Below are 15,813 nucleotides of genomic sequence, written 5' to 3' on the forward strand. Positions count from 1 at the left end.
TTCTGTAAAGAGGAATGGTCAAGAATTACTCCTAACCATTGTGCACATCTGATCTGCAACTACTGGAAACGTTTGGTTGAAGTTATTGCTGCCAAAGGAGGTCCGACCAGTAATTAAATCCAAGGGTTCCCATGCTTTTTCCACCTGCACTGTGAATGTTTACATGGTGTGTTCAATAAAAACATGGTAACATTAAATTTTTTGTGTGTTATTAGTTTAAGCAGACTGTGACTGTCTATTGTTGTGACTTAGATGAAGATCAGATCACCTTTTATGACCAATTTGTGCAGAAATCCATATCATTCCAATGGGGTTCACATACTTTTTATTGCAACTATATTTATGTTTGGCAGATTCAATTTTTCACTTGGTCTGGACACCAAAAGCCCCAAGCTGAGAAGTTCCTCCATTCTTCTTTTTAATTCATTTTCAGTCGCTAATTAAATCAACAGTTCTGTGCTTTTCATACAGCAAACAAATTGTGTACAAATATGGAATATTTTTATTTTCTAGCAGCTGCTATGGCCCCAGTGACATCCATGAGGGACTATTTTCCAGAAGTGTGGTCTTATGGGATCACTAATGTGGGGTGAGTTTGTTTTTGTAATAATAAATAAATATGTATGTATGTATGTATCAGAGATGGAAGCACCTGGGAGGTTAAGAATCTTTGGGTAGAGGTATACTGGTTTATTACCTAGTGATCTAACTCTTTCTCAACCAGGGATCTGTGGAACCTAAAGCCCCGTACACACGGGAGGACTTATGTCCGACAGACTTCCGAAGGAGTTCCGCCGGAGTTCCGACAGAGTTCTGACGGACTTTTCGGCTGAGCGGACTTAGCCACACACAATCACACTAAACTCCAACGGATTCGAATGTGATGACGTACGACTGGATTCGAATAAGGAAGTTCATAGCCAGTAGCTGCCCTAGCGTCGGTTTTAGTCCGTCGGAATAGCATACACACGAGCGAATTTTTCGAAGGGACCGGGTCCGGCGGAGTCCCGTCGGAAAAATTTGAAGCATGTTCCATATTCTAAAGTCCGTCAGACTTTGGTGAATCAAAAGTCCGTTGCAGCCCACACACGATCGAATAGTCTGATGGAATCAGTCCATCGGACTTTGGATGTTGAAAAGTCCGCTCGTGTGTACGGGGCTTTAGGGTTTCTCTAGAAGTTTCTTGATATTGATAGAATTGACCTTGTGCCTGATTCAGTTGAGTCAGAGGTGTGGCACAAATGACATCAATGTATGGGTGCACTAGACTGGCAAGGAATGTAAAGGACGTTTTTCCATCTGACCAAAAAACGTATCTGCCATTCTTCTATTTGTTAGCTCGTCAGATTCAAATGTACAAACATTTTAGAAAAAAAAATGGCTCTTCGTTAGATTTAATGACCTGCATTGATTATTAACAGCACGTTACCAGACCATGGTGTACATCAGCGTCATGGGGACACCTTTCCTGCAGACCACTGGTGTCACAAGGCAGACCACTGCGGTTTGGGAGGTCTTCATTACGTTATAAATGACTTGGGGAAATTTCATGATCCTGAGCTGTAAATATATTAAACTGGGGTTGCCGAAATTTTTTATTTCAAGGGGTTGTGATAAAAAGGTTGAGAAATGCTACTTCTACACATTCTATTCTTCTAATGATTATTATTATTATTATTATTCAGGATTTGTATAGCGCCAACAGTTTGCGCAGCTCTTTACAACATGAGGGCAGACAGTACACTTAAAGCTGGTGTCCGCCGTGTTTTTTTTTTTTTTTTTTTTTTTTAAAAGCCAGCAGCTACAAATACTGCAGCTGCTGACTTTTAAAATAATGACACTTACCCACCCAGCACGCCCGCGATGTCGGCACCCGAAGCCGATCTCTCGATCGTCTCTCGGGTGCTGCTGCCGCCGCCATCTTGTGTATGGGAATCGGGAAGTGGAGCCTTTTGGCTCCATTTCCCGGTTCCCTACTGCGCTGCGCAATAAGGATGGTCCCTGCTGTCTCTGGGATCCGTGTGTTTCCCAGCAGGCAGCGGGGGACCTTCGGAAAGGGGCGTACCTTCTGCAGAATCTACGCCGAAGTGGGTGCAGATACCTGTACTGTACAGGTACCTGCACCCCCCTCCCCCTGAAAGGTGCCAATTGTGGCGCCGGAGGGGGGGGAGGGTTCCAATGAGCGGAAGGTCCACTTTAGGGTGGACCTCCGCTTTAAAATACAAATCAATACAGGAGGGACTAGAGGGCCCTGCTCGTTAAAGCTTACAATCTAGAAGGGAGGGTCAAGTTGAAACCGTAATAATTGTGGTAGATGAGCTGATGGAGAAAATGAAAATACAGTTGTTAGGTGTAGGTAGGGTAGGCTTCTCTGAAGAGAAGGGTTTTAAGGGATCGTTTAAAAGCTAATGGAGTAGGGGATAAGCGGACAGTTTGGGGTAGGGCATTCCATAGGATTGGAGAGGCTTTGGAAAAGTCTTGGAGGCGAGCATGCTCTTCATGCTAAAGAGCAACTGAAAATATGAGCAAGGCGTTTCTATCATTGGGGTTACTCATTGAAACCTGTCTAAACTCATCAATCACTAAAGACGTTGCATTTCTTCACCGCGGTATGCTGTCCTATGGAGATATTTGTGCACTGTGGTTCATCACATTATTATATCTCATTTTTCTTTCTTTTTTATTGTGTTTTAATAATTTATCATCACATTGATATTTAGTTTTAGGATTTTCTGAAAACATTTTATAAGAGATAGGGACTTTAAGGAAAACAAGGTCTGGTAAGGCCCAATGATTCCATCCCTAGGGACTTTAAATTATAACACTGCCTGGTAAGGTCGTGAATATCCATCCCAATTACATTAACCATCAAGGGGGGGGAAATAATTTACAAAGGGGGGGGGGGGTGGGACTTTAAATGCAGCACATGGAAGCAAAACAATAAAAGGGCGAATGTGAAGGAGTTTTATTGATACATCCATCTAGATATACAAAAATACATAATAATAATACAAATAAATAAATACAAATTGATAATGCCAAATAACATACATATAATGATACATATGATAATAAATCCATTAAAAATACACTACAATTAAGTGCATTTATAATATAAAGTAAACAAAACAATATAAGAATAAATATAAAAATAAATAATGAATTCATATGATGTAAACAATAAAGCTTTTCCTCATTCGTCTCTAAAGGACATGGTATATGACAATACTTTAAAGGTAAAACTCCTTCACATTCGCCCTTTTATTGTTTTGCTTCCATGTGCTGCATTTAAAGTCCCACCCCCCCCCCCCCCCCCTTTGTAAATTATTTCCCCCCCCTTGAAAGTTTTAGGATTTTGTTATGGTGAAGGATGTTATTTGTAATAGGCTCCATTTGCTAATTTTTCACATGATTCATTGATTAACCACTAGGAGGTTACACCGCGTTATATTGGGAGGTTAATATTAGCTCATTATACAGTCTAAATATAAACAACAGTTTTGTTACTTTCCTACATTTTTTTTTTTTTTGGGGGGGGGGGGGTGTTGTAGGAGATATGTTACTAAACTACAGTAGAGAAATTCCTCTTCCCATGCATACTGGGTTGATTGATATGGTAAATCTGTCTATTGACGGGCAGGACTGGATTGAGCAATTTAAATCCTTTAGCAGGTTGCCCTGCCCATTTTGCTCCTGATAAAAATGTCTGCTGGATACACTTGTATATTTAATTTTCTAATCCAATTTTCAGGGAAAGTGGTACCATTTCAAAACTTGTGGTCCCAGGCACCATCACCAAGTGGAAAAGTGATGTGGTGTGTCTGTCCAACGGGACTGGTTTCGGCATGACCAAATACCCAGCCAACTTCACTTCCTTCCAGAAGATGTTTGTAGACCTCTCCCTTCCAGATTCCATCGTCCGTGGAGAAATCATGCTTCTACAGAGTTATGTTGCTAACTACATGGACAAGTGTGCCAAGGTGACTACTGTCTCTTATTCTTGGCTATTTGGTAGGCAATGGCATGTGATTATGAGCTTAGAGAGGTTTGTTTTATCACAAGATGCACAATTAAAACTTGGAACAGAAACTGCAGATTTTTACTGCATGTACAGTATACTTGTTTAGTCAGACATTTGTTCAAGATTTTTTTTTTTTTTTTTTTTTTGTTTCGTTAAGTTGTAGGCAGGTGCAGTCGACTTTCTCCACTATAGGTAGAGAACCACAGCAACACTTCAGGGTAGAAGTCAAGAGAAACATGGTTCCTTTATGGTTGCTGCCATCCCATGTGACTCTGGTGGCCATCTTGGGTCATGCAGAATCTATTGAAGACTCTGACTCCCAGGCATGTTGCATGTGGGTAGTGTAGGGACAGGTCACCCCTCTGACAGCTAATTAGTGGCAGGGAGAGGTTCCAGATGAGTAGGGACACACTATCCTTCTTGGAAATGTCCCCATTTGGGTATGGACCAGCCAAGCCATATTCCACCCTCAAGAGAAATGCTGTTGGCACATCTGAGACCTGCTCAGCTACACTCTATTTTTTTTTTTTTTTTTATATACCGCGATTGTTCCTTGTCAGATGCCTTACCGCTGGGCTGGATGTGATTTGCTGGATTCTAGATTAATACAAGTTCTGTTCTCTGCAACTGGCTCCTTAGTGCTTGATGCCGCTGCACCACCCAACAAAGTCAGACCCAGTGTAAAAAAGTTTACCAATCCAGTCAAGAGTTAAGGGTTTTCGTGCTCTCATTGGCACACAGCTCCACAATTTCCATCTGAGAAGATTAGTAGTATTTCATATTCTGAGCATTTTTTCTCTCCTAGACAGAAGGGCTATATTGGTGCTTCTGCAATCAGAATGTTCTATTGACTTCTCTTTAATGTGCTTCCCCAGGTACGGGCCACTTTACAGTCTTCAGGTGACTATGCAGCGGTACCGGTTCATACGGATCCAGTGAAATGCGTATGTTCACACGAAAGGGTCTCCTATTCCTGGAAGATAAATGCTACATCCATAGGTATTAGAAGAATTCATGAAAAATTGAAGTACAACAAAGTATAGTATGAACTTTATCTAGATTTACTGAAACATTTGATTCTGTATAACATAAACCTTTAATCTATAAAATGAGATCTGTTGGAGTTAATGAATCATTATGTATGTGGATAGGAAACTGGTTACATGAAAGTTTAATGTTGTAAATGGTGTGCCCCAGGGTTTTGTATTGGGCCAGTGCTGTTCAACTTGTTGATATAGAGCAGTGGTCTCCAAACTGAAGCCCATAGGTTAGATGCAGACTTTGTTAGCTTTTATCTGGCCTTTGGGGCACTTTTCCTCCCACTGATAAAAAGCACGATTTCTCCAACTGACCCAACAATGGGGCATAATTCATGTCACCAATGACGGGGAACAATTACAACCCCTGACACTAACGATGTAGCTCTGTTCAAGTGTTGATTACTTCAAAAAACATACAGATGCCTTCCCTGAGAAGCAGAATATACAGGGCTATGGGAATTAAGGTACTAAAGGTATTAAAAACATATGTTAAGCCTATACTAACATATTATTTGAATTGCAAGTAGTGAGAAGCTTTCAAACACACCCTACAGCCTAAAAATCATAGGAATATTTGCCTATCTAGATGGAATTGTGTTCCCGATCCTTTCAAATTCTCAAAGTGAGGTTCTAGACTCTCCATTAACTTTGGAGAAGTTACAGACAATGGTGGCAGGGTTTCCCAATTGTAAAGCTCCGGGGAGGGGGGGGGGGGTGGGGGGGTTGGCATTCCAATGGAGATTTACAAACAGTATTTAGAGAGATTACTACCTAAGTTGTTAGAGGTGTTTAATGCTGCAAGGGGAAAAAATGTATTACCCTCTTCTGTCTAATGCCCATATTGTGTTAATCTTAAAACCTGATAAAGGCCCAGTGGACCTGGGGCTCATACAGGCCGATTTCGCTACTACAGTCAGATATAAAAATACTGGAAGAAGTATAAGCTCTCAGGCTAAATAAGGTAATCACTTCAATTATACACCCTGACCAGGCGGGTTTTATGCCTAACAACAAATCAGTGGCAATAAACCTTAGACTGTTTCTCAATATGCAATCCCAAGCTGATAATGTGGGCAAGAGGGCTCTTTTGTCATTAGATACTATGAAAGCATTGGACAGTGTGGAGTGGCTGTATCTCTGGGAGGTACTGAAGCAATTTGGCTTTGAAGTGTACATCTCCTGGGTGCGTCTGCTATATCACTGCCCCCAGACGGTCATTAGAGAGGCTGGTAGAATGTCGCTGTCATTTGCGCTGGGCCGAGGCACGTGGCAGGGGTGCCCTTTCCCCCCCTGCTGTTTGCCCTGGCAATTTGTATCAGAGCACAAGGATATCATCGGCTTGTGCTATGGAGACAGACAGGAGAAGGTGATGCTCTACGCTGACGATATGATTCTGCTGGGCGATAGAGTAATCCTTGAGCAAGACGATGGATTGGTCCATTTTGGGGAGTTCTCAGGCCTAAAAATAAACTGGACCAAGTCAGCCCTAATGCCAATAGATGACGTACATTTACAGCACAGAGAGCGAGTGGGTGGCATACAGATAGTCACCTCCTTCAAATACCTGGGGATACAAGTGACACCGCAAATCAGGGAATATAGCCAGCTAAATATGTCCCCGCTATTGACCAGGTTTCACTGAAGAGCCAAAACTTGGAATGACTTGTGTATGTCGGTTGCGGGCAAGGTGAATCTGATCAAAACGATCCTCATGCCCCAACTGCTATACATGCTACACAACTCCCAGTAGCGATTCCTCTAAAGACCTTTAGAATATTGAACAGTATATTTTGCGAGCTGATATGGAAGAACCGACCTCCTAGGATAAAGTTAAAACATCTAAAATGTACCAAGGATGACGGCGGCCTTGTGCTGCCAACTCCCTTGGCTGTATTTGCAACATTTGATAGGTACCATGGCCCCGGAGGGAGACCCAGAGACATGTTACCAGCACATATGCACTTTTATTATATGCAACTCAGCCATGCTTTCATAGCCCAATCAAGGGCCTCCGAGTGGCATGTGGACGCTACACCTCTTCTCTTTCAGCTCAAGGCGGCAGAGACCTCTAAAGGGTTCATTTCTCAGAGTTATAGAACGCTACTAAGTACCTCACTAAGCACCCCTTGACAGTTAAAAGAAAATGGGGAATTTTATGTAGGACCCCTGGACGAAGATCGGTGGGAGGAAGTCCTACAGTCAGTGGCCATATGCTCTCTAAACGTGACACAAAGGTTGACACAACTATATACTTTGAGAGTATACTATACGCCTCACAGATTTCATAGCATGGGACTGCTACACACACCTATGTGCACTAGATGTAAAGGGGACCATGGGGACTTGATACACATGCTCTGGTGCTGCCCCAAACTGCATGTGTATTGGAGGGGGGTGATTGACACTCTGAACACGGTGTCAGATCCCATTGGTCCCTAGGAGTTGCATTCTAAATTTGCTAGACTAACTGTAGTGGGAACCTCATATCAGAGAGGTGCTCTATAGGGCCCTCTTTATGGCTCGCAAATTGATAGCTACATTGGAAGTCTGTGATTGCCCCCCCCCCCCCGGTTAAGGAATGGACTACTGCACTAGGCAATACATTAAAGCCTTGTACACACGATCAGAGAACCCGTTGGAATGCGTCTTATCGGATTATGTCGTCGGATAATCCGACTGTGTGTGGTATGCATCGGACTGATTCCGTCCGAATCTCCGTTGGACCCAATTTTCCAACATGTTGGAAATATTTTCCGACCAACTGGTTTGATCGGACATACTCCGATCATGTGTAGAGAATTTTGATCGGACCAAGTGCCACGCATGCTCAGATCAAATTCCTACATCAAAGCTATTGGCTACTAGCCTGAATGTAGTCCCATCGTAACGAAATTACATCATCACGTTCTGAATGATCGGATTTTTCGACAGAGCTTACAATCTAAAAGGGTGGGGCAGGTGGTACAGAAGGTTATAACTGTTGGGAATGAGTTGATGGAAGAAGTGGTAGGAGATTAGTTTGAGACGTGCTAGGCTTCCCTGAATAGATGAGTTTTCAGGGATCGCCTGAAGGTAGCAAGAGTAGGGGATAGCCGGACCGGTGGAGGTAGCGAGTTCCAGAGGATTGGAGAGGCTCTGGAGAAATCCTGGAGACGAGTGTGGGAGGAGGAGACGAGAGAGCTTGAGAGTAGGAGGTCTTGAGAAGAACTGAGGGGACGGTTTGGGTGATATTTGGAGACAAGATTGGTGATGTAGCTCGGGGCAGAGTTGTGAATGGCTTTGTATGTGGTGGTTAGTATTTTGAATTTAATTCGCTGGGTGATTGGGAGCCAGTGTAGGGATTGGAGGAGAGGGTTGGCAGACAATGAGTGGTTGGTAAGGTGGATAAGTCTGGCAGCAGCATTCATGATAGACTGAAGAGGAGAGCCTATGGAGAGGAAGGCCAATGAGAAGGGAGTTGCAATAGTCAAGGCGAGATATAACAAAGGAGTGAATGAGGATCTTGGTGGTTTCATTTGTTAAAAAGGGGTGAATTTTAGAGATGTTACGGAGGTGAAATCTACAAACTTTTGACAACGATTGGACTTGGGGCTGAAATGACAAGTCAGAGTCTAGGGTTACACCTAGTACCCTGGCGTGAGGGGAGGGCCTGATGGTTGCATTGTTGATTTTGATGGAAAAGTCATGGAGGGGGGCATGTGCAGGGGGGATTATTAATAGCTCAGTTTTAGAGAGGTTTAGTTTAAGGAAATGGTGTGACATCCATGCTGATATGTCAGTTAGCAGGTTAGTAATGCGAGAGGACACTGAAGGAGTGAGGTGAGGCGTAGACAGATAGATTTGGGTGTCATCGACGTATAAGTGGTATTGGAAGCCGTGGGCGGTTATCAAGTGACCAAGGGAGGAGGTATAAATAGAGAAGAGAAGGGGTCCAAGAACAGAGCCTTGGGGGATCCCCCCCAGAAAGAGGCAATGGAGAGGAGGATACAGAGTTGTAGGTGACACTGAAGGAGCACTGTGATAGAGCGAATCAGGAAAGCGCAGAATCTCGGAGGCCAATGGAATGTAGTTTGAGGAGGAGCAGAGGAGCTCAATATGGGCTAAAGGTACTACTCAATTTGAACTATCGCTGGATTGAGGTGGGCGAGTCGATCTGCCACAGAATATTGGCAGGGGGTGCTGTGGAACATGGTCATAGATGCATGATATTTGGTGATGGTGACTATACTACTGGGAAAAGGGCACGGTTTTCATTGTATTTGGAAATGAACATACCCGTATATACTCGAGTATAAGCCGAGATTTTCAGCCTCTTTTTTGAGGCTGAAAGTGCCCCCCTCGGCTTATACTCGAGTCATCGCTGTCTGCCCGCTCGATCAGCGTGTCGAGCAGACAGACAGCGGCCATTCTATTCAAAAGCCGCGCCTCCGGCGCCGCCTTCGCCTGTGATAGGCGGAACACTGAATTTCCCAGCAGCCTGTGTTCCGCCTATCACGGACATCGTATCATCCTCGTACTACGGACGAGGATGATACGACGTCTGTGATAGGCGGAACACAGGCTGCTGGGAAATTCAGTGTTCCGCCTATCACAGGCGAAGGCGGCGGCGCAGCTTTTGAACTTTACAATGGCCGCCGACGAAGAGGGCACGGGACGGCACGGGACGGGACGGGACGGGGGCAAGGCAAGGCAAGGCAAGGCAAGGCAAGGCAAGGCAAGGCAAGGCAAGGCAAGGCAAGGCACGACACGGGACGGATGCAAGGCGGCAAGGCACGGGACGGAGGCAAGGAGGCAAGGCACGGGACGGAGGCTCGGGACAAAGGTAGGCTGGACACACACACACACACACACACACACACACACACACACACACACACACACACACACACACACACACACACACACACACACACACACACACATGGATGGAGACACACACAGGGATGGATGGATGGATGGAGACACACACACACAGGGATGGATGGAGACACACACACACAGGGATGGATGGATGGATGGATGGAGACACACACACACAGGGATGGATGGATGGATGGACACACACACACACAGGGATGGATGGACGGACACACAGGGATGGACGGACACACAGGGATGGACGGACACACAGGGATGGACGGACACACAGGGATGGACGGACACACACACAGGGATGGACAGGCATGTCTCACCCTCGGCTTATACACGAGTCAATAAGTTTGCCAGTTTTTTTGGGGGTAAATTGGGGGCCTCGGCTTATATTCGGGTCGGCCTATACTCGAGTATATACGGTACTTGCCATATATGATTGTAGATTCTTGGACTGTATGTGTTTAATACCAAATAAAACTTTTTTTGTAGATGTGAAAAAAAAAATATCATAGGCATAGTAAGCAGGTCTTGCAAAAGCAGTTGACCTTTTGGGTACGATCATCATGAGAAGTTTTCCTTTTGGGTGTCATGGATTGAGATGTTCTAACCACGTGTATTGTGCAGTCTAGTAGTGATTTTTCCGAAAGAATTCCACATAAGTTTCAGGATGTGAGAAGTTCAGTGTCAACATTTCTGGGGAGGAAAAGGAGTAGGCCAGGTATATTTTGGACTCGTCAACCAAAGAAAGACCTATGATAAAGATGGATAGCCTAGTTCAAACCGGGTTTCCTTAATAAATGGGCCTAAATATATAAACCTGTAGATTGTGGCACCAGTTCCTCACTCGCATCTGCCTGTTCACTGCAGCCCATGACTGATATCCACACCAAGGTATACTGTAGAGTATTGTGCGCTATTCAAGTATTTCATTCATTCATTCATTCATAACATGTACTTCACTTGTACAGGTGTTGCTAATGTCTCTGTGACGGCTGAAACCATTCACATTGGCGCGTCATGTGAGGGACCTGCTGATCCTAACGAACCAAACCACAAGGACACCATAGTGAAGAGTTTCGGGGTGGAGGTGAGTGGACAAAGGTTGTTGGACAAGAACAAAAAATAAAAAGTGAAAATTTACAACCTGGAAAAGAAGTCTTATATATTATAGTGTGTGTGTGTGATATATATATATATATATATATATATATATATATATATATATATATATATATATATATATATTAAAAAAAATTATATATATAATTTACAGTATGTGCGTTCTGTATATTTATTTTTATGCCATTCTTTTTGCTCTCTTGGTTGGTGTCTCTTTGCACATGTGCTCTGGCTTATCATATCTTGCGCTCTCTATTTTTGTGAACAACTTTTATGGACTGCCAATATTTTTTACTTGCCTGGATACCTATGCTAATGCAAGGGGCTACATGATTCTATGATGGCTATGCATTAAACTGGTTATAGCTTGATAGGACAGTACAAAGAATTAATTTTTTGTTTTTCTATTTAAGCCTGAAGGCATCAAACAAGAAGTGACCAAAACCGACTTTGTCTGTGTCAAAGGTAAGAATACCTGCCTGTTTCCTAGGTCTGTATTAATGGTCCATACACTAGCGTATTCAACCATTTGCAAAAAATCTAAAAAAAAAAAAAACTCTAGAGTCAAAGTAAAAAATACAGGTGCTAGTTGGTAGAAAATCACAAAGATTCTGTAAAGAGGCTGTTTGGAGGTGGGGACTGCAGACTGACTATTGTTTGTTGCAGTACCCTAAATGTGGATGAGGAATATGGGGGGGGAGAAAGTGTGTGTGTGTGTGATATAGATATATATATATAATTAAAATATTATAATATAATTAATATTAATATTTATATATATATATATATATATATATATATTTATATATATATATTTAATTAAAATAGGCTCCAGAGCCACACTGCCCATGTCCATAGCCTCCCCCTGGCTCCCGTCATCATAGGATTAAATTAATAGCAGCAGGAGCCAATGGTTCCCACTGCTATCAGTTTTCCCTATGGGAATGGAGAGCAAACAGATGGCCACTGTTCTTGTGCACAGCTTTGGCTCACAAGACTTTTTTACCTTTAATACAAGGATTGCATTGATGTAAAGTTAAGGTTTTAGAACCACTATAAATACTTATAATGGGGTGTGTATCACTTGGCGCTAGTAGACTCCAAAGAGACATGGAAGCTTTTAAGTAGTTGACTGTTCACGTCATAAAACATTGTTGCACAACAACACTGCCTAACTTTTTTTACTTTTATTTTTGCTCACAATTTTCATATGAAACACTTAAAACTATGGGTATAGAATAAACTGTTTTATATCAAATTTCTGCTCAGCAGCTGCTGTCAAGTTGTTACTTGGAGAGTTCAGTGCTAGTTCTAATAGTCATGATGGAGTGGTGTTACCCCCAAATTATTTTTGCCAACAATTAATGGACTTTTATCTGGTTTTGGTTTGGTGCTCCTTTTTCCATATTTCTATGGTTTGAGATGCTCCTCCTTGTATTCCCATTGAGGGAAATCTTGCTGTGTGGGAACTGCCTTATCAGATCTGTTGAGCTTGTATGAAGTTTTCCTTCATCTACACATGCAAGTCTAAATGTTCCCATCACCTCTAAACATGTTAACATGGATAGTATTCAACTTTAACCATTCACAGCAGTCTTGAGAGAATCTACTGTAAATATAAAATTGTATGAAGGGTTTAAAATGAACCTGTGCTTTTATCATGGCAAGGTTCAGATCTCCCACCCCCAACTACCCTCATTTAAAGACTTGGTGTATAATTTTTAATTCAACTTGAGCACATGGGGTGAAAGTAGTATTTGCCAACCTTTCGGACCACTAAACTCAAAATTTTGACACCTGTGGACCACTAACATACATTTTACATGCCTTATACACAGAATGCTCTGGCTCCCCCCCCTCCCCTCCACTCCATGTCATCACACTGCTGCCTTACAGACTCTTCATTGGATCTCGTCTCCTTATCCAGCCATGTGCTCGAGCTCTGTGCTCCCTCCCACATATGATCAGCGCTGCCATTGGAAGTCCCCTCGTTCTTCACCTTCCGTTCGCTACACTACTCCCGGTGTCTCCCTCTGAGTCCTTGGCAGCTAGAACTACAGAGGAGGCATCGGCTATAAATGCACGCTGACCGTATTGACTATCAGTGCACATTGAGAACAACACTGGAAGCAAGATTGGGCAGTATACATCCGCCACAATGTTGATCTTGCGGCAGAAGCCCTGGGGGCCAACAATTTTCTCGTGGACAATCAGTGGTTGGCGACAACTGCACCAGAGGGCTGACTAGCAAAGGATGGTCCTACTTTTGCATTTTGTCTTCACACTGGAGTTCAAGTGATTGTAAAGTCTCTTGTTTGTTTAAAAAAACAATACATGTTATACTTGCCGCCTCCTCCTGTGCAGTTGGTTTTGCACAGAGGAGCCCAGATCCTCCCCTTATCAGTTGCCTCTTTGCTGCTCCGTGCCCCGTGCCCCCACAGCCAGCAGCTTGCTATAGGGGCACCCGAGCCGAGTCACAGCTCCCTGTGTCTGTCAGACTTGGAGCTCCGGCCCCGTCCCATCTCTCCCCTAATTGGCTAACTGACTTTGTTTGACAGCCATGGGAGCCAATCAGGAGGAGCGTCTCAGATGACTGACACTCGTGGACATCGCTGGAGAGAGATGGGGCTCAGGTAAGTAATGAGAAACACACAGAAGGTGTTTTTATCTTGGTGCATAGAATGCACCTTCTGTCTTTACAACGCCTTTTTAAGTTCTGTGCTCTCAAGAACTGACTATCTGTCCTGAACTGTGGAGATTTTATCGTTTTCTTCTTTATCACAGGTTCAAACTCATCCGTAGAAGTTACCATCAACCCCTCCGGACGCATTGTTCCTGGGTCTATGTTTGCGAAGGTTCAAGTAATCGGTAAGCTGAAAGATGAAGAAATTTGCGCTAGGGCCCAAATAGGCTCTCCAGGATATATAATAAGCAGCTAACGCAATACTCCGATACAAAATGTATACAGTGGGGAAAATTATTATTTGATCCCCGGCAGATTTTGTACGTTTATCCACTTAGAAAGAAATGAAGGATCTATAATTTTTATCATAGGTGTATCTTAAATCATAGAGACAGAATATCAACCAAAAATCCAGAATAAAAACATGATACAAATGTTCTAAATTGCAGTTCAGTGAGTAAAATAAGTATTTGATCCCCAAGCAAAACATGACTTGGTACTCGGTGGAGAAACCCCTGTTGGCAAGCACAGAGGTAAGACGTTTCTCGTAGTTGGTGACCGGGTTTGCACACATCTCACGAGGGATTTTAGTTCACTCGTTACAGATCTTCTCTAAATCCCTAAGGTTTCTTGGCTGTTGCTTGACAACTTGAAGTTTCATCTCCCTCCATACATTTTCTATAGGATTAAGTTTTGGAGACTGACTAGAGCACTTCATGACCTTAATGTGTTTCTTCCTGAGCCACTCCTTTGTTGCCTTGGCGGTATGTTTTTGATCATTGTCATGCTGGAAGACCCATCCATGACCCATCTTCAATGTTCTGGCTAAGGGAAGAAGGTTCTCATCCAAAATTCTACAATACATGGCCCTGTCTATTGGCCTGTCAAAGTTGGCCTGTACCTTTATCAGAGAAACGGCCCCAAAGCATCATGTTTCCACCGCTTGACTTTAGGGATGGTGTTCTTAGGGTCAGCATTTTTCTTCCTCCAAACACTACTTGTAATTTTTTATTTTTTTTCTCTGGATTTTTGGTTGATATTTTGTCATTTAAATTACACCTATGATACAAAGAAATGAAGGGTCGATCATTTTTTTAAGTGGGCAAACTTACAAAATCTGCAGGAGATCAAATTTCCTCATTGCAAAATTTAAAAACCAACAAGTGTGGTGCTATACTTTTTTTTTTTTTTCCAATAAATGCAACATAATATGATGGTGCTAATGAAATTTAAGTGCTCACACCACCTCAATGAAAATAGATGGGAGTTTACCAGAAACTTTTCCGTAATACATTTCTTAATTTTTTTTGTTTTCTACCTATTTTTATTTTTCTAAAGTATAACAAATGTTTGTCTGAGCTGCTACAGTAGGCAGTTAATGTAATGAAATTTTTCTTGCAACCATCCGACAGTGAATGCACTGCTGAAAAAATATCTTGAGTAAATCTTCTTCCTCCTTTCTTCTTCCTTCTTCCTTATCAGAAGGTGAGGGGAAATCCAAAATTTGTTCTCCCCAGGACAAAAGTCAAGGGAAAGTCTATATGGTGACACATGATCTGGTGACCTCTAAGCCCTTGTACACACGGTCGGAGATTCCGACAGAATGTGTCCTATCGGACCGTTTTGTCAGATATTCCGACTGTGTGTGGTCTGCATCGGACTGTCTCTGTCGGAATATCCGACGGACCAAGTTTTCCAACTTGCCGGTAAAATTTTCCGACAAAATGCTCCGATCGGACATACTCCGATCATGTGTAGCCTACTCCAATGGACAAAGTGCCATGCATGCTCAGATCAAATTCCTAGACCAAAGCTATTGGCTACTAGCCTGAACGTAGTCCCATCCTAACCAAATAACGTCATCACGTTATGTACAATCGGATTTTCCGACAACTTAGTCCCGACCGTGTGTATGCAACATCACTTCCGGACCTCTTCCGGAATTAATCTGTCGGAATTACTCTGACGGATTTGGTTGTCGGAATCTCCGACCGTGTGTACATGGGCTAAGAGAAATTCCTGGAACGTTGGATAAATTTCATTTTCATGTCCTGCTGTCTCTTGGACAGGAAATAATA

General features: G+C 42.9%; 1 protein-coding gene across 1 annotated transcript in view; it reads left to right on the forward strand.

Annotated features, from left to right (window-relative positions):
- Window positions 1-15,813, forward strand: part of LOC143930928 (ovostatin-like) — a 120,168-nt gene that overhangs the window by 81,601 nt on the left and 22,754 nt on the right. The window contains exons 18-23 of the mRNA XM_077455618.1: window positions 514-589; window positions 3,752-3,980; window positions 4,897-5,020; window positions 10,902-11,020; window positions 11,466-11,517; window positions 13,837-13,920. Coding sequence (XP_077311744.1) covers window positions 514-589; window positions 3,752-3,980; window positions 4,897-5,020; window positions 10,902-11,020; window positions 11,466-11,517; window positions 13,837-13,920 — 684 coding nt within the window. The remainder of the gene's footprint in view (window positions 1-513; window positions 590-3,751; window positions 3,981-4,896; window positions 5,021-10,901; window positions 11,021-11,465; window positions 11,518-13,836; window positions 13,921-15,813) is intronic.

This window comes from Lithobates pipiens, unplaced genomic scaffold, assembly GCF_037356315.1.
Source record: "Lithobates pipiens isolate NorthernLeopardFrog02 unplaced genomic scaffold, aLitPip1_a1.2 Scaffold_25, whole genome shotgun sequence".
Classification (NCBI taxonomy): domain Eukaryota; kingdom Metazoa; phylum Chordata; class Amphibia; order Anura; family Ranidae; genus Lithobates; species Lithobates pipiens.